The following is a 22587-nucleotide window of genomic DNA, read 5'->3' as shown; positions in this document are numbered from 1 at the left end:
ATGATCTGTTTCATTTGCCTTCCCCTAAAACTCAGGTGGAAGGTATCCAGAAGAATCCCCATATGGATCCTAGGAGGTTTACAAATGTCTGAGATCTTTCTTCATTTGCCTTCCCCTAAACTCCGGATGGAAGGTATCTGAGAAGAGTCCCATTAGATCTAGGCGTTCCCCAAGTAAATCTATGATCTGTTTTCATTTGCCTTCCTAAAACTCCAGGTGGAAGGTATCTGATGAGTCCCATAGATCTCAGGGGTTTGCTAACCTATTTGCCTTCCCCCTGAACCCAGGTTTCTAGAAGTAAGACCAGGAGGTCTCATGTCTGAGATCTTTCTTCATTTGCCTTCCCTAAAACTCCAGGTGGAAGATATCTGAGAGATGAGTCCCATTAGATCCTAGGAGTTTCAAGTAATCTGAGATCTTTCTTCATTTGCCTTCCCCAAAACTCCAGGTGGAAGGTATCTGAGAAGAGTCCCATTAGATCCTAGGAGGTCTCCAGTAATCTGGGATCTGTCTTCATTTGCCTTCCTCAAAACTCCGGAAGGAAGGTATCTGAGGAAGAGTCCCATTAGATCCTAGGAGTTCTCCAGTAATCTCTGATCTGTCTTCATTTGCCTTCCCAAAAACTCCAGGTGGAAGGTATCTGAGAAGAGTCCAGATCCCATAATCTAGACCCATTTGCCTCCCTAAACTCCGGATGGAAGGTCTCAGAAGAGTCCCATTAGATCCTAGGAGTCTGGCAATCTATGATCTGTCATTTGCCTTCCCTAAAACTTCAGGTTTAAGGTATCTGAGAAGAGTCTCAGTCTGAGAAGTCTACAATCTATGGATGTCTGTCTTCATTGCCTTCCCCTAAAACTCCAGGTGAAATCTCAGGAAGAGTCCCATAGATCCTAGAGGTTCCCCAGTAATCTGCTGATCTGTTCTTCATTTGCCTTCCCTAAAACTCCAGGTGGATTGGGAAGATATATCTCTGAGAAAGATCTGTCTTCTAATTTGCCCTTCCTGAAACTCGGGTGGAAGGTATCTGAAGAGTCCCATTAGATCTCAGGTTCCCCAGTAATCTGTGATCTGTTTCATTTGCCTTCCCCTAAAACTCAGGTGGAAGGTATCCAGAAAAGTCCCCATATGGATCCTAAGGAGGTTTACAAATGTCTGAATCTTTCTTCATTGCCTTCCCCTAAACTCCGAGATGAAGAATATCAGAAGAACCATTAGATCTAGGAGTTCCCCAAGTAAATCTATGATCTGTTTTCATTTGCCTTCCCCTAAAACTCCAGGTGGAAGGTATCTGAGAAGTGTCCCATAGATCCTAGGAGGTTTCTAAGTAATCTGAGATCTTTCTTCATTTGCGTTCCCCTAAAACTCCAGGTGGAAGATATCTGAGAAGAGTCCCATAGATCCTAGGAGGTTTCCAAGTAATCTGAGATCTTTCTTCATTTGCCTTCCCCTAAAACTCCAGGTGGAAGGTATCTGAGAAGAGTCCCATTAGATCCTAGGAGGTCTCCAAGTAATCTGGGATCTGTCTTCATTTGCCTTCCCCTAAAACTCCGGATGGAAGGTATCTCAGAAGAGTCCCATTAGATCCTAGGAGGTCTCCAAGTAATCTGTGATCTGTCTTCATTTGCCTTCCCCTAAAACTCCAGGTGGAAGGTATCTGAGAAGAGTCCCATTAGACCCTAGGAGGTCTCCAAGTAATCTGGGATCTGTCTTCATTTGCCTTCCGTTAAAACTTCAGGTGGAAGGTATCTGAGAAGAGTCCCATTAGATCCTAGGAGGTCTACAAGTAATCTGGGATCTGTCTTCATTTGCCTTCCCCTAAAACTCCAGGTGAAATCTCAGGAAGAGTCCCATAGATCCTAGAGGTTCCCCAGTAATCTGCTGGGATCTTTTCTTCATTTGCCTTCCTAGACTCCGGATTGGGAAGATATATCTCTGAGAAAGAGTCCCATTAGATCTATGAGTTCCCCCAAGTAATCTGTAGTCTGTTTCTTCATTTACTTCCCCTAAAATTCCAGGTGGAAGGTATCTGAAAAAGTCCCATAGATCTGAGTTCCAAATAATCTGAGATCTCTTCTTCATTTGCCTTCCCCTAAAACTCCGGATGGAAGGTATCTGAGAAGAGTCCCATTAGATCTGGGTTCCCCAAGTAATCTATGATCTGTTTTCATTTGCCTTCCCCTAAAAACTCCAGGTGAAGGTATCAGAAGAAAAAATCCATAGATCCTGAGGAGGTTTCCAAGTAATCTGAGATCTTTCTTCATTTGCCTTCCCTAAACTCCGGATGGAAGGTATCTGAGAAGAGTCCCATTAGATCCTGGAGTTCCCAAGCCTCAATCATGATCTGTTTTCATTGCCTTTCCCTAAACCCAGGTGGAAGGTATCTGAGAAGAGTCCCATTAGACCTTCAGGAGGTCTCAAGTAAATCTGAGATCTTTCTTCTGTTTGCCTTTAACTTTCAGGTGGAAGGTATCTGAGAAGAGTCCATTAGATCCTAGTGAGTTCTGCAAGGTAATCTATGATCTGTTTTCATTTGCCTTCCCTAAAAACTCCAGGTGGAAGGTATCACGAGAAAGTCCCATTAGACCCTAGGAGGTTCCCAAATGTAATCTGAGATCTTTCTTCATTTGCCTTCCCCTAAAACTCCGGATGGAAGGTATCTGAGAAGAGTCCCATTAGATCCTAGGAGTTCTAGATCTACTTACTGTTCCAACCCGGGTGGAAGGTATCTGAGAAGAGTCTGTTTTCATTTGCCTTCACTAAAACTCAGGTGGAAGGTATCTGAGAAGAGTCCTATTAGGTCCTAGGAGTCCCTGATCTGTTTTCAGGACCCTAAAACCCAGGTGGAAGGTATCTGAAAGTAAGAATCCTGAGATCTTTCTTCATTTGCCTTCCCCTAAAACTCCCGGGATGGAAGGTATCTGAGAAGAGTCCCATTAGATCCTAGGAGTTCCCTGCAAGTAATCTAATCTGTTTTTCATGATCTGTTTCATTTGATCCTTGTGAGGTTTCCCTGGCAATAAACTCCAGGGATGGAAGGTATCTGAGAAGAGTCCCATAGATCTAGGAGTCTCTAAGTTTCTGTTTTCAAAACTCCAGGTAAGGTCTGAGAAGAGTCTTTTTCTTCTGAGATCTTTCTTCATTTGCCTTCCCTAAAACTCCAGGTGGAAGGTATCTCAGAAGAGTCCCATTTAGATCCCTAGGAGTTCCCAAAATCTATGATCTGTTTTCATTTGCCTTCCCCTAAAACTCAGGTGGAAGTATCTGAGAAGGAGTCCCATAGATCCTAGGAGTTCCCAAGTCTGAGATCTTTCTTCATTTGCCTTCCCCTAAAACTTCAGGTGGAAGGTATCTGAGAAGAGTCCCATAAATCCCAGGAGGTTTGAAGTAATCAGAGATCTTTGCCATTTGCCTTCCCCTAAAACTCCGGATGGAAGGTATCTGAGAAGAGTCCCATTAGATCCTAGGAGTTCCCAAGTAATCTATGACCTGTTTTTCATTTGCCTTCCCCTAAAAACTCCAGGTGGAAAATATCTGAGAAGAGTCCTAGATCTAGGAGGTTTCAAGTAATCTGAGATCTTTTCTTCATTTGCCTTCCCCTAAACTCCGGATGGAAGGTATCTGAAAGAGTCCCATTAGATCCTAAAGTTCCCCAAGTAATCTATGATCTGTTTCATTTTACCTTCCCCTAAAACTCCAGGTGGAAGGTATCTGAGAAGAGTCCATAGATCCTAGGAGGTTAAGTAATCTAAGATCTTTCTTCATTTGCCTTCCCTAAAACTCAGATGGAAGGTATCTGAGAAGAGTCCCACAGATCTAGGAGTTCCCCAAGTAATCTATGATCTGTTTTCATTTGCCTTCCCCTAAAACTCCAGGTGGAAGCTGTATCTGAGAAAAGTCCCATAGATCCTAGGAGGTTTCTGGCACCTGGATCTTTCATTTGCCTTGCCTAAAACTCCGGATGGAAGGTATCTGAGAAGAGTCCCCATTTAGATCCTCAGAGGTCTCCAAGTAATCAGGATCTGTCTTCATTTGCCTTCCCTAAAAACTTTGCAGGTGGAAGATATCTGAGAAGAGTCCCACAGATCCCAGGAGTTCTCAAGTAATCTGAGATCTGTCTTCATTTACCTTCCCTAAAACTCCAGGGCAGGTGGAAGGTATCTGAGAAGAGTCCATAGATCTTAGGAGTTCAGTAATCTGGAGATCTTTCTTCATTTGCCTCTTCCCTAAAAACTCAGGTGGAAGGTATCTGAGAAGAGTCCTATTAGATCTAGGAGGTCTCAAGTAATCTGAATCTTTCATTTTGGCTTCCCTAAAACTCAGGTGGAAGGTATCTCTGAAGAGTCCATAGATCTCAGGAGTTCTGGTAATCTGAGATCTTTCTTCATTTGCCTTCCCCTAAAACTCCAGGTGGAAGGTATCTGAGAAGAGTCCCATTAGATCCTAGGAGGTCTCCCAGTAATCTGGGGATCTTTCTTCATTTGCCTTCCCCTAAAACTCCAGGTGGAAGGTATCTTGAGAAGAGTCCCATAGATCCTAGGAGTTCTCAAGTAATGCTGGATCTTTCTTCATTTGCCTTCCCGAAAACTCCAGGTGGAGAGGAGTATCTGAGAAGAGTCCCAGATCCTGGAGTTCTCTTAAATCTGGGATCTTTCTTCATTTGCCTTCCCCAAAAACTCCAGGTGGAAGGTATCTGAGAAGAGTCCCATAGATACTAGGAGTTCTCAAGCAATCTGAATCATCTTCATTTGCCTTCCCCTAAACTGCAGTGGAAGATATCTGAGAAAAGTCCCATTAGAGTCCTAGGAGTTCTCTGGAAGCAATCTGAATCTGTCTTCATTACCTTCCCTAAAACTCCAGGTGGAAGGTATCTGATAAAGTCCCAGATCCTAGGAGTTTCCCAAGTAATCTGAGATCTTTCTTCATTTGCCTTCCCTAAAACTCTAGGTGGAAGGTATCTGAAATAGTCCCATTAGATCCCAGGAGGTCTCCAAGTAATCTGGGATCTTTCTTCATTTGCCTTCCCTAAAACTCCAGGTGAAGGTATCTGAGAAGAGTCCCATAGATCCTACAGAGTTCTCCAGTAATCTGGGATCTTTCTTCATTTGCCTCCAAACTCCAGGTGGAAGGTATCTGAGAAGAGTCCCATAGAGCCTAGGAGTTCCAAGTAATCTGGGATCTTTCTTCATTTGCCTTCCCCTAAAAACTCCAGGTGGAAGGTATCTGAGAAGAGTCATAGATCCTAGGAGTTCTCCAAGTAATCTGATCTTTCTTCATTTGCCTTCCCTAAAACTCCAGGTGGAAGGTATCTGAGAAAAGTCCCAGATCCTAGAGTTCCCAAGTAATCTTGGGATCTTTCTTTATTTGTCTTCCCCTAAAACTCCAGGTGGAAGGTATCTGAGAAGAGTCCCATGGATCCCAGGAGTTCTTCCGGTCTGGGGATCTTTCTTCATTTGCTTCCCCTAAAACTCAGGTGGAAGGTATCTGGAGAAGAGTCCCCATAGATCCTAGAGCCTCAAGTAATCTGGGATCTTTCTTCATTTGCCTTCCCCTAAAACTCCAGGTGGAAGGTATCTGAGAAGAGTCCCATAGATCCTAGGAGTTCTCCAAGTAATCTGGGATCTTTCTTCATTTGCCTTCCCCTAAAACTCCAGGTGGAAGGTATCTGAGAAGAGTCCCATAGATCCTAGGAGTTCTCCAAGTAATCTGGGATCTTTCTTCATTTGCCTTCCTTAAACTCCAGGTGGAAGGTATCTGAGAAGAGTCCATAGACTCCTAGGAGTTCTCAAGTAATCTGGGATCTTTCTCTTCATTTGCCTTCCCTAAACCCAGGTGGAAGGTATCTGAGAAGAGTCCCATAGATCCTAGGAGTTCTCCAAGTAATCTGGGATCTTTCTTCATTTGCCTTCCTCTAAAACTCCAGGTGGAAGGTATCTGAGAAGAGTCCCATTAGATCCTAGGAGGTCTCCAAGTAATCTGGGATCTGTCTTCATTTGCCTTCCCCTTCAAGGGTTCAAAGGAGGTTCTTAAAGTGCCGGAAAAATTATTCCGAAGCATGGTAAGAGATTTTGGTTGTGTGAACACCCTGACGCTTTTATCTTCAGCAGAAGGAAATTTGAAATGGATTTCAAATAAGAAATTTTTTTATAAAGAGAAAAATATGAAAAAATTCAGAAACGCGTAAAAGTTCTCATATTTCCCGGTGGCGAATAATTATTCTTTGATGATAAAATAGCAGATATGCTACAGTGTCGTCATAAATCAAACACAAAAATACAAAGTTACATATCGGTGAATGTTGTATACCAATAGTCGTTGTATTATTATTATTATTATTATTTATTATTATTATTATTATTATTATTATTATTATTATTATTATTATTATTATTATTGGCTCACAAAATTATGGTAAAAGTGCTTACTGGTAAATCTTGCATTAGCAAGACCATCTCATTAGTCAAACATGTTCGTGTCATTTTTACTTGATGCTTATAAAATTTTATTGTAACAATGTACGACGTATTTTCAGATTTCAGAAGATTGAAATGCTTTATACATATTTGTAATACCTGTATTGTATGGATTCTAATCTTTATTCTTCTTCTATGTGTGTTTTATGCTATTTGGGATGCCATGTGCATGTGGTGTTGTCAAAAGTGTAACTGCAAGAATATATATTGTATATATGTATATATGTGTGTAAGTGTATGAGTGTGTGTATGTATACATACATACACGAATACTTACACTGTAACGCACAATTAAATGAGATAATTGAACTTCAGCTCTCAAAAGGGATTTGAACTCCTATCTTCCGAGTTACAAGAGCACAGCTTTACCAACCCAACTATAGGGAGAAAACTTTCTCCTTCCGTTTGTCAGTGCCACTAATATTGCCTCAAGTTGACTTCCATAAAAAGCTCTCTCCCTCGTCAGTGCTAATGGGCTCTCTCTCTCTCTCTCTCTCTCTCTCTCTCTCTCTCTCTCTCTCTCTCATGTCAATATTGTTGACATGATAATGTAATGTCATCAATACTGATGTGTGAGAGTTTTCTTTGGAAATATACGTAAGGTAAAACGGCAGGTGAGTAATGATATCAGTTTTATTAACATTTGGTCAATCTGTCCTGTGAAACTTGCATAACTAGTTAATTACTTATTTAGTATAGTTCATTTGAATACAGCAGTTTTAATAATCATTATGGTCATTTAGGCCAAAGTCAGCACCTATATGTGGTGGTGGATTATATTTTAGATGCACAACTGGATCAGGTTACTTTTCTTGGAAAGTTTGTCAACTGTATATTAAAAACACAAGTTCTGCAGTTCAGTCGCTCTGTTACTGTAGTAGAATTTAGGTGATGGCCCACCACAAACGTCAAAGATTCAAGAGACAGGAACCACAAAGGTTTTCAGTTAAGAGAGATTGACTTGACTTTTGAAAATGACTGTTAGTGGGGTGCCTACTAGCCTACAAAAGGTACCCTTTGATATTGGGTAAACAGAAAGAAGAATTTAATTTAGCTGATGTTTTACACGAGGCACATGTGTGTTGTTTGTGTGACTAAAATGAGTTTTACCATTTCATTTTCCATTTTTGCTTGTAACCTTTCCTTGAAATTAAAGAGACAAAGTTGAGTATGTTAGTGTGCTACATACCTTTCAATTTAGGGTATACTTGATGAAACTGATTCCAGTGTAACTTTTAAAGTACATCCCATGTAGATAACATAACCTCTGCTAACGAAGAAATGGGATAAATCTATTTGTTTACGAAATCACTACTTTAAAATTACCATGTTTTGGCTTAATGTGCTGAAAAGTGATTAATCATGTTAAGGTTCTTCCTATAATAAATTGTTTTCTATATTGTCAGGTAGTCTACGTGAATTCTCACCTGGGCTAGGAGTTCATGCACTGCCCCTCCTGTAAGTATACCATGTGTTGTGTACTAAAATGAAAATGGATTAGTTATAATTTTTATTCCACATTTTTTTCTTGTATAGCGCACTACCAAAGGAACTGAAGGATACATGTGGTGACTGAGACTTCTCAAGTATCCAGACAGGGTATATTTGGCACACTTTTACCCCCACATGTTCTTGATATTAAATGTAAAATGGCTTCTTGCATTGATTATACGGGGAATTGAAACTGCATCACTTATTTGTCTGTAAACATTGGTCAGTGAAAAAGTGTGAGATTTAGAAAGTCATAACACCTCAAAACTTAGGTAAAAGCTACTGGCTGGCTCCTTCTGTCAACTGAATGATTTATGAAAGCTATAGAAAATATTCTGTTAAGCCTTGTCCATGTTCAGAGAAGTATTAATGATTATGACTACCCTAAATTGGCAGTACTCTTGTTGTGAAGAAATTATTTTCTAAGAATGATTATCTTAGAGCTAAAATATGAATGAACTGTGTAGGTATGTACAGGATTTGAAAAGTGGCTTGATCTTATAAGTAAAGGCAAATTTGCATGTGGTGCAGTCTGTATTATGGGGTACCCTTTTATTTCATTATGCTGGAAAAGGACTTTGATTTGACACGGTTTGTTGCCCAAAAGACATTTAAGATCGCGCCTTATTATGTTCCTTAGGAAAGAACAAAAAAGTGCGAGCTGTGATTTTGACCATCCTCCCATTTTTAATGCCAGGGATCTTTAATTAAAAGCCTTTGCATTACACTTTCCCAAGCCTCCTTTATGCATGTGCATACGCAGAAACATATTCATGTGCATATGTCTATAAGGTGTGTGTATGAGTGTATTACATATAATATATATATGCATATACATATAGAGCACGTGTTTGTGTGTGCACTCTTGCACATGAATTTATTACTTAATAGGCTACCCCTACTAGCAAACGTTACCACGTGTGTATGTCTGTGATTGTAAGTGTATATATGCAAGTGTTTACACACATTTTTACCAACATTTAAGCACATGCCTGTGTACATATAGACATCTGCTTGTAAACTTACGCATTTGTATATGCATAAATATTAATATGTGCATTTACATATGTATGAATACACTTGTGTATGGATGCAAGCTATGCACATTTCTGTGTAAGTATGCATAGCTAATGACTATATAATTACATGGATTGATAGGTGTAAGGGTATATTTTTATTGCAGCATATTTAGAAAGGGAAAATTGAACAACAGGATAAATTGGAGCACAAAGTTTAAGGAAACGTAACCACAAGCAAGCATGTACTATGCACATGTGTTGGGTACGCACTAGTATGCATGTATATGCTTGCTTGTGATTAAGTTTCCTTAAACTTTGAGCCCCAGTTTATCCTGTCATTCAATTTTCCCTTTCTATATTGATGTTTCAGTAGATATATACCATTACATATATCAAGCCATGTTTTTATATGCGCAGTACTACTCCTATGTACTTACATTATAAAGTGAAGGTAGCAAGCTTGATAATTCAACAAAAGTTCCTGAAAATCTGTTCTCGTATTACCAGAAAATGGGAAAGGTGGTAACAAGACTCCCAAAGCTTTCAACCAATGAAAGAGAGAGATAGAAGTGTTGAGTATGGTGGCGGCTTTTGATTGGTTCAGGCAGTTCTTTGCCGGCGTTCCTGTTCGGACTTAAGAAATTTCAGTGCAGTTCTGGATATGGCTGAGTGTGTTGGTTAAACTTGATAGTGCTTGAGTTGAGGAACTTGAAGGTGAGACTAAGACATTCTCGGTGATATTCTTGACTTTTAAACGTAAGAGGTTCAGATATCTTAAAAACGGCTATGGAAAGGTGCATTCTGTGCCGAAATTAAAATACTTTGAGTAATATCAAGGTTTGTAGAGTGGTGCCTTGCAGAGCTGACCGGCCATTTTATATACTTTCGAAAAATGGATTCCTAATTTGTGACCATTCTTAGATTGATAAAAAGTTGGAGGTCCTCAGGCGACCCAAACTATACATTCATGTTCGGGATAAAGATTTTAATGTCTTTGAGTTTTATGGAGTAACAAAGGTTGTCCCCAGGGCAAATTTTTTGTTTCGTATGGGCAGGAACTGTGATTCTTGAAGACAAGTGTAACAAATTCCTAAGTTGAAATACGTATATTATTGGGAGTGATTTGGAACGAGTATGCTTCATGAAATCTAGTTGAGTCCTCCCTTGAACGTATGGGCGTCGACGTTTTCTTTGGTCATCTGAAAGATGATGATTGAATTAGTAGTTGCAATTTAATGAATGATAGTGTAATTTTTGGTAGTAATTATTTGCATATATGTTATCAAAATTTATTAGCTAATTATGATAGCAGAATTAACGTATTTCCTGTGGAGTCTTGGAGAGGGATTCTCTGTGACGTCATGAGAGTAGCGCCTGTTGTCCCAGACTGTGGTGTGCACCAGGATTCAGAGGTACTGTACCTTCTTTCACATTTAGTGTTAGGTTTAGCCACAGTCTCTCTCCGATTGGCCTTCCTAATCATAAAAATGTTATTTTTTTTATTTGTGGCATTCCTTTATTTTATTTTTGGTTGTGAAAAATTTCCCATACGTAGGCAATGTCAAGGGCAGGTTTTCTCCTGGAAAATATTTAAATGGCCATGCAAATCCGTCCGTTCTCTCTCTCTCTCTCTGTGGTGTTCTGATATGTAAATCCCCTGTATTTATTGTATTTTTATAGAGCCGTAGTTAATTTTACAGACTGTATCTCAACGGCTGTGAACAGGTCTAAAAATGAATACAAGAAAATGTTTTTATTTAAAGACTGGTCTGCGCCACAGCTTAGGGGTTGGTGGAATGACTTGTAAAACCTGCATCAGTCAAGTTTCGATTTAAATTGAATAAGGTCATGACCATTTTCCCCTAAGACCACCTTTAGGCAAAGACGCGTGCTGACAAGGACAACTTAATTTAACGCACATATTATGGAGATAAGCGGTAAAATCCCTTTTGACTTATTTTTGCCGCTATATATGTCCTTATTAGACATTGCCCTAATTGGACTATAGTGCTTATTTTACAATTAGCGTTAACAACAGGTGAACTTCAGACTGCTCCCATGCTAAGCTGGTCCGGATATTTTTTACTATTTTGACTTTGAATATGGCTTAAAGTCTGTGCCTTCAGGATAATGGCTTTATTTTCTGACTTGGGAGATGTTACCGTATGTGGTGCCATGTCATTTTAGAGAAATCGGTGACTTAAAGGTGACTTAGTGTTCGGTTCAAGGGTCAGTGAAGGTTTCGACTAATCGGGACAAGGGTCACGTAATGCTTGAAAGAACCTTTGGCAACCAAATTCAACACTGCATCATTTTTAATATATATATATACTTATATTTTCATTTATAATAGCTGTAACAGGAGGTACAGAATTATAGCGTAATATTTTCATTTATAAGCTGCAGCAGAGGTACAATTAGAATTAATATTTTCATTTACTATCACTCTTTGTAACAGGAGTGCAAATTTTAGAGTAATATTTTCATTTATAAGCTGCAACAGGAAGTGCATTTAAGTGTATAAACTAACTATTTCTTGTTCTCGCAACTGCAACAGGAGATACAGAATTATAGAGTAATATTTTCATTTATAAAAGCGCGGCAAGTACAGAATTATAGCGTAATATTTTCATTTATAAAAGCTGCAACAGAAGGTACAGAATTATAGGGTAATATTTTCATTTATAATAGCTGTAACAGGAGGTACAGAATTTTAGAGTAATATTTTCATTTATAAAAGCTGCAACAGGAAGTACATTGTTATAGGGTAATATTTTCATTTATAAACGCTGCAACAGGAGATACAGAATTATAGAGTAATATTTTTCATTTATAAAAGCTGCAACAGGAGATACAGAATTATAGCGTAATATTTTCATTTATAAAAGCTGAAGGTGTTAGAATTATAGGGTAATATTTTCATTTATAATAGCTGTGACAGGAGGTACAGAATTTTAGAGTAATATTTTTCATTTATAAGGAGGTAGCTGTAACAGGAAGTACAAAATTTAATATTTTTCATTTATGAAGTAAAAATAGAGGTATTTATCATTTTTAAATATGCTGCAACAGGAGGTACATTGTTATAGGGTAATTTTTCATTTATAATTTTAGCACATTTATAAATTTTCATTTATAAAAGCTGCAGGAGGATTTACATTGTTATAGGGTAATATTTTCATTTATAATAAGCTTGTTGTTATAGGGTGAATATTTACTTATAGCTAATTTTTAGAGGAATATTTTCATTTATAAAAGCTGCAACAGGAAGTGCATTGTTATAGGGTAATATTTTCATTTATAAACGCTGCAACAGGAGGTACATTGTTATAGGGTAATATTTTCATTTATAATAGCTGTAACAGGAAGTACAGAATTTTAGAGTAATATTTTCATTTATAAAAGCTGCAACAGGAATTGCATTGTTATAGGGTAATATTTTCATTTATAAACGCTGCAACAGGAGATACAGAATTATAGCGTAATATTTTTCATTTATAAAAGCTGCAACAGGAGGTACAGAATTATAGTGTATAATATTTTCATTTATAAAGCTGCAAACAGGAGATACAGATTATAGAGTAATATTTTTTCATTTATAAAAGCTGCAAAATAGGAGGTACAGAATTATAGAGTAATATTTTTCTATTTATAAAAGCTGTAACAGGAGTACAAATTGACTAATATTTTTCATTTATAAAAGCTGCAAATAGGAGGTAACAGAATATAGTGTATAATATTTTCATTTATAAAAGCTGCAACAGGAGGTACAGAATTATAGTGTATAATATTTTCATTTATAAAAGCTGCAACAGGAGGTACAGAATTATAGTGTATAATATCTTCATTTATAAAAGCTGCAACAGGAGATACAGAATTATAGAGTAATATTTTTCATTTATAAAAGCTGCAACAGGAGGTACAGAATTATAGAGTAATATTTTTCATTTATAAAAGCTGCAACAGGAGGTACAGAATTATAGTGTATAATATTTTCATTTATAAAAGCTGCAACAGGAGGTACAGAATTATAGGGTAATATTTTCATTTATAATAGCTGTAACAGGAGGTACAGAATTATATGCTAAAATGTTTTCATTTATAATAGCTGTGACAGGAGGTACAGAATTATAGGGCAAGATTTTCATTTATATTAGCTGTAATAGGAGGTACAGAATTATAGGGTATAAGAGAAGTACCAGTATTGATACCAGTGAAATGTTCGGTAAATTCAAGCTTTTACATATAGGCCTAACAATTCCAAACGGCTGTTTGATGAATCTTTGTTAGGTAGACCTTTCCGAGGGTTAGGATTTTATTCACTTGGAGATCCTCATTGTCAATTTCTAGCCATAGTAAGAAAATTTGTACCTTTATCTAAAGTTGTGGCCAGACCACACTTTACTCTTACTAATACTTAACTTAAACTATTCCCTACCATGGTTAGCTAGCTAACTGCCCTCATTCTTCTTTCACCCATCTTACCTATCAGCAAAAGAAAAAAAAATATATTCACTGTCAGTTATGGGTAACTATCATACTATCATGCTCAAGTCTCTCTCTCTCTCTTGTATTTGCCTTTAACTTCTTTAATTGGTTAACTACTGGTGACCAGTGTAGGTTTTCGACGTATATAAGTGTATCGAAGCGTTGATAGTTTTTTACTGGATTATTATCTACCGTCCATGTGTTTCATACCGTGCCGGATATGTACAAAATACTGTACGCTCCTTGCGATAACAGAGTGCAATTTGAGACAGTAATTTAACGTCAGAGCTGCAGGTGTTTCATAATTAAACTTAAAGTTTTTGTAATTAAAAACGTGTGTATTTAATGACATACTAAACTAAAAAGCTGTATTGCTGATATCGGCCCAATGAAATCTGGAAGCTAGGAATAGGGGCCATGTTTTTTATAACGAACTAGATTACTCGACCAAGTTATCCCAAGATGTTCTTGCTCATCGTTTAAGGAGTTTTGTTATTTAGCATTAAGAAAGTTGAGGCAAGTCTTTTAAGAAATTGGTAGCCCATTATCTTTTACTCGGAATAGTTTACGTAACAGCTTCCCCAATGCATTCATATTCTTGACCTGGTATTAGCTGGAAGTGACTCAACTTTGAAGCAGCAGCCATCCCTCTAGCACCACGTTTCTCAACGTGGGCCAAATGGCCCCCTTGGGGGCCATGAGATTTTTTCAGGGGCCACAAGGCCAAATTTGAAAAATGGGGGGCTACGGGGGCAACAGAAAATTTAGGACCCACAAAATATATAAATGTGTAATATTTTGAAATTAATCATTATTATGCTTTGAATATTCTGTTTATCATGCTTGAGTTTAGTTTAAACATCATTCGATTCAATATACCCGGTAATTTTTGCAGACAGTGAAATATTCAGTATTCTCTTCACACTCTCTCTCTCTCTCTCTCTCTAGTTGTCAATGAAATTTTTTAGCAGTAAACGATTGTGGTAGAGTGGTAAAAGATTGCTGACTAGTTACTAGTCAGCATCTTGTACCTGTCTGACATATTTGAAAAGCCAAATGTTCTGAACAAAAGAGTTCAAGGAAATGACTCAACTCTGTTTTCCTGCAAGGAGGCAATTACTGCATTTAAAGGGAAACTCGAAAGCTGTTCTGGTTGAACTTTGATGACGGGAGTTTGCACAGTTTCCTTCCTTAGCAGTTATATCCACCGAGCTGCTTGATGATGACCTAGCAGCGTATGTTGACCATCTGAAGCAGTTGCATAATGATGTGGAAACTCGCTTCTCTGACCTACTCCAAATGACTGTGCCACACTGGTTTGTGGATCTCTTCATTGCTGATGCATCTGAAGTGATGTCACCCTTTAAAAGAAAGTTTCATTGAACTTCAGAATAACACAGCAGCTCAAGCAAGGTTCAAGCGTGAAGGACACCAGAGGCTGTGGATGAATCAAGATGTGTATAAGTAACCTACCCACTGCTCTGGAAAGATGTGAAGTTGCTCTTACTTGCCTTTCCCACGTCTTATTTGGTTGAGACTGGTTTCAGTCAGGTGATGTACCGGCTGTCAAAGACACGAAGTCGCCTTGACATAGAAAAAGAGGCGATTTACGTCTCTCTCTGACAGCTTTCAAGCCAAACATTGACAAGTTGGCAGCCCTGAACAGTCACAGGAATCCCACTGAAACCTTTCAAGATAGAGCCAATTGTACCTACATGTATTCCTTTTGTTTTGTATTCCTTTGTAAATAAATAAAAGTATTCAAATAAAATATTTTTCCAATTAATATTGTTATTTGATATATGCCTGAAATCAGTGTTTTGAGTACATGGTACTATTCAAACTAGAACCATTAATATACCTACTTCCCTAGGCGTATTAAGGTGAGGGACGGATGGGGGTTAAGAACTCAAAGTTGGCATGGAGGGGCCACAAGAACTTGCATTGGATTGAAGGGGGCCACCACCAGAAAAAGGTTGAGAAACACTGCTCTAGCATATGATTATTAGGGAATATGTGATGATGCTGTGAGACTCAAACTGTGCCTGCCCATACATTAATTAGCAAGCCTCTCTCTCTCTCTCAAGGCGTTGCTGTATGTCAGCACGTTTCGCCTGCCTGTCTGCCCGTTTCTTTTTGGCGTCCACGTTCACTCTCCAAGCTGCAGGAAATTTGATGGTGCTTTGTGGGTGATGTGCAAAACTTTTTTTTTTATGGTTTGGTCAGATAATCTTGTAGGGGTATATAACGTGCCCGCTTGCTGCGTTTATCTTTTGGGCAAAGGTTCCGCTTCTCGATTTCGGTTACACGTTTTTTTTTTGTGGGGGGTGGGGATCTCCCATCGACCCTCCGCTTGGCCAATTGAGCGGGCCCTAATTCACTTGTTGGTTAGGCTTTTTCTAATAGTTTTGAAAACCATCGCGTTATACAGCGGCTTATTGAAGAGTGTGTTTGCCTTGTGTTCTTACGTGATTTTTTAAATCTCCTGTTGCATCTCCTACGTTCCTGCGAGTGGTTAATGTTGTGTATGGCTTGATTCACAAATTTCTGCCTAGTTTTTTGATTTGTAATTTAGGACAAAATGAATATTACGGTCCAAAAGTACTTTTTTGGATCAGTGTCAAGAACCCAAAACCACCAACGAATGTTGAGGTGATGTCCAGACTCAGTAGATTTTTAATAACTTTACTGTTACACCTCAGCATAAATATGAGGTTCCAGAAAGTTAAATCTTAAGTGGAAATTATTGTGGATGAAACTATATATCATTTTTTATATAATGTGGACGTGAAATTTGGACAGGGATTTTTCTGGTATTAGTTTAATCACGGAATTCTCGAGTCTATTGGGTAAGTTTGGGAAATTGCCACTCCCACAAGACCCCATGTTTATGAGAAACCCTAGCAGCGGTGGCCCCAGGCCATATGGGTCTACGGTGTCAGGACTCGGGCAATAAATCGGTGGTCACCTATCAAAGCACTGACCAAGCATGGCTGCCGCATTTCAGTGATTGAGAGTAGTCGGTTCATTTCGATGCGTTAATTCTGGCTAAAGCTTAACGGCAACTAGTTTAAACTAAGCTTAATTTGATAAAGCTTATGCGCAGTCCTCAGCTATCCGGACATGAAGACTACAATAGTAGTATACAACACTGGGAGAGCAGACCTGGATGCTATTCGGTCAGATTTCTTAACTATAATAACGTCATGCGTATCATTGCATTCTATAAATACTCTCTCCTGTTCACTCCATTAATGTGTTAGAAATCAAAGGGAAAGTTTCCCTTTCGTCTTGACTACTGATCCCCAGTCGACGCATACACGAGTTAGACAACTCAACGCACGGTCTCCCCTCACCAAATAATCTTTTCTCTGACCATTGGAAGAAGTGGGCACTGAATCGTAAATTAATTTGTTCATCTTGAAAACTTAGCGTTCAGTCACACCCTCTCTCTCTCTCTCTCTCTCTGTTGGTTTGTAGCGTTCAATCACACCCCCTCTCTCTCTCTCTCTGTTGGTTTGAAGAAGCCGGGTTACGTTCTCTCTACTGTCTTAGACATTTTCTGATCATTATCATTGTTACAAATTCCTTAATAGGTTTTCATTTTCCGTTGTAATCTTCAATACAGGTGAAACTCAGCATTTGTGACGTTTGTATACATAAAGTGAGATTATCACAAACTGAAATTTACCTTTGTTTTCCTTCAGGAATTTTCTAATTTTATGCAGGTTACGGTTTCATATCGATTGTCACTTGCCTGTCAAAGTTATTTAATTAAAGCTGTGGCCTGAACTTTAATACAGCTGCAGAACCACGTTTCGCAGTGTGTTAATGTCGGAAATATAGGGTGTTCACGTGTCTGTGGGATAAAACGAGACACCTCATACAAATTAATAGTGGAGGTTTTTTCCTCATACGCATTGATATATTTTCCCCATTCATAGCTGTTAATACTTGTCATCACATCCTTGAATACGTTTTTCCTTTTTAAGGAATAATAACACGTTTTTTTCTCCCTTTTAAAACAATAGTGCACATTGGCCCACTCAGTTTGCTTGCATTAATACACACACCCCACCTTCGAGAGTAATACTGACATTTCCTCACCACAAAATACGTATGAATACTTATCTTCCTTTTAAACACTAAATGCAGATAATCTGGCAATAAGTTCGCATTCATACTCGTCTTCTATTTTCATATTAGTTTTTCATTCATGACTACGCATTACTACATGTTCATTTTTACAAATGCGTTAACTTGTGTTTTGTCAGGGCCCCGTGTAGACTGCCGTATATTTACCACCTAACTTTTACGCACGCTCATCAATACACACGTGGTTGACACGATCAGTTTCAGAGGATTCTAACAAACAAAATAAAAAGTATCTTGAACTAATTTCCTTTTATCTATTCTCCAAAGAGTGAGCTGTATAATGCCAGTTGTGGTGTGACTTCTTTACTTCTTTCCCGTGATTGTTGCAAAGAATGTGATTGAATGGTTCAAAATAATAATTTGAAAAAAAAAGTTTGGACAAGAAAGCAGAATACGCATACATACATACATGCATTATATATATATATATTATATATATATATATATATATATATATATATATATATATATATATATATATATATGTATATATATATATATATATATATATATATATATATTATATATATATATATATATATATATATATATATATATATATATATATATATATATTTATTTTATGGAACGTAAATTTGTCTTGTCCCCGTAGTGTGGCGCCCCTATCGCTATGGAAATTTGAACATGTGAAGAACAATCATGGGTCTATCTATGCCCGTACGATGTAATAGTTCCTTGTTTTTGGCAACTAATTATTTTAACCCTCCCCTTTTATACATTCTTCCCCAATTTAAACACGTAAAGGATTTTTTTTCTATACCGCGGAAAGTAAATTTTTCTTTCTGAACTAAGTTACCAAAGTGGCCTTAGTGTGTCGCCCCTATCGCCCCATTGCCAGGTCGCGGGAAATTTGAACCCGGCCAATCCTAGCCTCGGAAGACCCAGGTCACGCCCTAGGCCTACTGCTTTATAAAATCCAGCCAATCACAGTCGATTCTGATTATGATTCATAGACCCACGCTCCGACCCAGTCTCCCTCCGACTCGGGAATTGCAGTCGTTCACTCGTGACTCGTTCTTTCTTGTTGTTTGAGCCTCCACGATGGAAGGACGTGACTCCAGCGTTTACCGTGAAATTTCCACTGTAGAAGATTTCAGGGCTATCAAGAAGCCCCTGTTCTCTCATTTATTAGAATTTACGAAATTAAAAGACGAATTTAAGAAATTCTTGTACCAGGAGGGCTTGCTGGGCGATTTTTCCGGACCCTGTGAAAAGTGTCGTAAGGGACAAGTGAGATTCGGAAGTGAGGGAAAGAGCACCAATACCGGTCAGCAAGTGTTTGCGTGGCGATGCAGCAATCGCCGTTGCCGAAGGAAGCTCTCGACACGAAGCGGCTCTCTCTTCGAGCGCTCGATGTTGTCGGAAAGAATCATCTTATTGCTGGTATACTGTTTCGCCGCCAAAATTCCTCAGCATATCGTGATGAACAGCCTGATCGACCTCGCGACCCACACGATGGTCGATTGGTACCGTTTTTGCCGCGACGTTTGCTGGGAAATCTTGCTTGCCGACAACAAGAAGATCGGCGGCCCCGGTCATGTAGTGGAGATTGACGAGGGCAAATTCGGGAAAGGAGGAGGATTCTGGGTGTTGGGCGGCATTGACCGGCAGACGCGCGAGACTTTCTTCAAGATCGTCCCGGACTGCTCGCCGGAAACTCTGCTCCCGGTGTTGCTGGACAACGTCCTTCCGGAGACCACCGTCATATCCGATTCCTGGGAGTCGTACAGCAGTGCTCGGGATCATTATTTCAGCGAGAACGAAGTAGATCATAGCATCAACTTCGTTAGTCCGGGCGACCGGGATGGGCACACGGACACGATGGAGTCTGAGTGGCGCATTCTCAGAAAGAGCGTGCTGCCCAGAAACGGTACGCAGAAATACCTGTATGACGGTTATTTTTCCGCGTACTGTGTCCAGAAGCGGTACCTGGACCGTGCTCCGTGTCCGTTTTGGGCTTTTCTTGATTTGATCAAGCGCGTTTACCCGCTCAAAAGCCGACCGACAGCCCCTGTCAACGATTTGCTTTCCCAGCCTAAAACGGAACGATCTGAAACTACCACTTTCCGGAGCTCAGGAACTACCACTTTCAGGAGGAGCTCGGGAACTACCACTTTCAGGAGCATTGCCAAAAAACAGAAGTTGGATACCGACGAATCAGACCGCGATTCAGAATAAGGTACGCCATTGATTTCCATTTTGTATAGAGTTGCATGATAAACAGTGATGATTTTAACCTACTGCCCTTAAGTGTTAGTCTAGGCAAGGCCACGTGTTCGAACGAAAACTACAGTTAAGGGGTAAGCGTAGGGTCAAGCCACGTGGTCGAATGTGCTGATGCTCCCACTTGTTTTGGGGGTCCAGGTGCGCGAAGGTCGGATTTCTTACGCCTACCCCTGCATCCTCTCCTGCAAAATTAGCAGGAATCACTTAGCTAAAACCGTTTACATGTGAAAAAGTTTAGGTTCATGATAGCTAGAAAAAGAGAGAGGCTAGAATTATTTGTAAGTTTTAGACCATTTTACGTAGCCATATAGTTTGCAAAACCGTTTTATGTGAGTGGTGACTATCTTATGTTGTCGAACAGATGTTTCACTTTTCCATATTCCTTTCCAGATTGTTTTTATTGTTGCTGTAAGAATACTCCAGCCCATCCTTTTGGTAGTTGTAAGCCTTGTTGTAGGTATCATTTAAGTTGCCTGAAGCTGAGAAGAAATCTAAGCCATGTTACTGATAAGGCTCTCTCCGGTGTTGTGTTTAGGTAAGTGCTATTTAGCTTTCGTTATTTCCAAATTCAGAAAGCGTGACTAAAATTGGTATAAGAGTTCCTATAATTATTTTGATGCAATTTTTATGTAACGGTATACAGCAAATCATTTTCAAATTGAGTAAAAGGCCAACGAAACTTTATTCCAGTTGCAGAATTAGGAGTCACTGAGGCCTGAATCCATGAAATTGATGTGATAACATTCAAATTTTTCATTTACAGTAGTGTGTCACTTAAGCTAAAACCTTAGATATACTATATGTGAAAACGGTTTGTTAGGTTCGTGATAACTAGAGAAAGTGAGAGACTTGAACATTACATTTTTTTTAGTGGTTTTACAGGTAAGGTTAAATAAAATGGTCTTCGTGATTGACAAATTATCCTAAGTTGTCGCACAATCGTTTAAGTTTTTCCATATTCCTTTCCAGATTGTTTTTGTTGTTGCTTTAAGAATACTCCAGCCCATCCTTTTGGTAGTCGTAAGCGTTGTTGTGGATATTTAAGTTGTCAGAAGCTGAGAAGAAATCTAAGTCATGTTACTGATAAGGCGCTCCGATGTTGTTTTTAGGTAAGTGCTGTTTGTTTCCTTATTTCCAAGTCAGAAAGCATGACTGAAATTGGTGTAAGTGTCCGTATATTTATTTAGATGCAATTTTTATGTAAAGGTATACAGCAATTCATTTGCAACTTGGGTATAAGGCCAATGAAACTTGATTCAAGTTGCAAATTTATTAGGGGAGTCAGTGGGGCTTGAAGCCATGAAATTGATGAGATAACGGTTTGTAAGGTTTATGATCACGATACAGAGATATTTCCTTGCGGGAAGTTTTATTGCTGCAGTTTATTCATTTCATTCAAATTATATTAATTTTGCATTTAAGAGTGTCACTTATGCTAAAGCCATGAATATATTGTATGTGAAAACGACTAGTTAGGTTCTTGATAACTAGAGAGAGAGTCTAGCATTACATTTAAGTTTTATAAACCATTTTATTTAATCGTATAATCTGTAAAACAACTATGTGAGTGACAAATAATCCTAAGTTTTCGCGCAGATGTTTAAATTTTTCCATATTCCTTTCCAGATTATTTTAATTGTTGCTGTAAAAATACTCCAGCCCATCCTTTTGGCAGTTGTAAGCCTTCTTGTGGGTATCATTTAGTTGTCTGAAGCTGAGAAGAAATCTAAGTCATGTTACTGATAAGGCTCTCCGGTGTTGTGTTTAGGTAAGGGCTCTTTAGGTTTCCTTGTTTCCAAGTCAGAAAGCATGACAAATTGTTATAAGAGTTCTTTTATACGTTGATACAATTTTTATATAAAGGTATAGAGCAAATAATTTTCAAATTGGGTAAAAGTGATTCAAGTTGCAAAATTAGTAGGGGATTCAAGTTGCAAAATTAGTAGGGGAGTCAATGAGGCCTGAAGCAATGAAATTAATGTGGTAGCTGTTTGTAGGGTTTATGATCACGACAAAAATTTCCTTGCGAGAAGTTTTATTGCTGTAGTTTATTCATTTCATTCCAAGTTATATTAATTTTGTTTTTTACGAGAGTCATGCTAAAACCATGAATATATTATGTGAAAACGATTTGTTAGGTTCTTGATACCGAGAGAGCATTACATTTAAGTTTTATAGACCATTTTAATTATAACCTTCTGTATAATTATGTGAATGACAAATAATCCCGAGTTGTGGCACAGATGTTTCAATTTTTCCATATTCCTTTCCAGATTGTTTCTATTGTTGCTGTAAAAATACTCCAGCCCCATCCTTTTGGTAGCTGTAAGCTTTGCTGTTGGTATCATTTACGTTGTCTGAAGCTGAGAAGAATTATAAATCGTGTTACTGTACTGATAAGGCTCTCGCCGATGTTTTTAGGTAAGGGCTCTTTAGGTTTCCTTATTTCCAAGTCAGAAAGCATGACTGAAATTTTATGCGTTCCTATTTATTTATTTTGATACAATTTTTAATATAAAGGTATAGAGCAAATAATTTTTAAGTTGGGTAAAAGTGATTCAAGTTGCAAAATTAGTAGGGGGGGTCACTGAGGCCTGAAGCCATGAAATTAAGGTGGTAAGTTGATGCTCACGATAGAGAGATTTCCTTGCGAGAACAGTTTTATTGCTGTAGTTTATTCATTTTATTCTATTCAGATTATATTAATTTTGCATTTA

The 22587-nt window shown here is 38.5% G+C and overlaps 1 protein-coding gene across 5 annotated transcripts in view; it reads left to right on the top strand.

The window, feature by feature from the left end:
• The window catches only part of LOC136847842 (uncharacterized), a 135757-nt gene that overhangs the window by 112590 nt on the left and 580 nt on the right, over positions 1–22587 (top strand). The window contains exons 3-7 of one of the 5 annotated variants that reach the window (XR_010855860.1): positions 7877–7932; positions 20261–20405; positions 20840–20979; positions 21497–21638; positions 22144–22291. Coding sequence is in view for 3 of the 5 variants with exons in the window: in XM_067119811.1 (XP_066975912.1) it covers positions 18686–19822 (1137 nt within the window). In the remaining 2 variants the exon portion in view is untranslated. Of the gene's footprint in view, positions 1–7876; positions 7933–9565; positions 9695–18233; positions 19824–20260; positions 20406–20839; positions 20980–21496; positions 21639–22143; positions 22292–22587 lie in introns of those variants that run through there. The other 4 variants (XR_010855859.1, XM_067119808.1, XM_067119810.1 and 1 more) reach the window with 4 other exon arrangements.

This window comes from Macrobrachium rosenbergii, chromosome 17, assembly GCF_040412425.1.
Source record: "Macrobrachium rosenbergii isolate ZJJX-2024 chromosome 17, ASM4041242v1, whole genome shotgun sequence".
Lineage (NCBI taxonomy): Eukaryota > Metazoa > Arthropoda > Malacostraca > Decapoda > Palaemonidae > Macrobrachium > Macrobrachium rosenbergii.
This window is presented reverse-complemented; position numbering and strand designations above follow the sequence as displayed.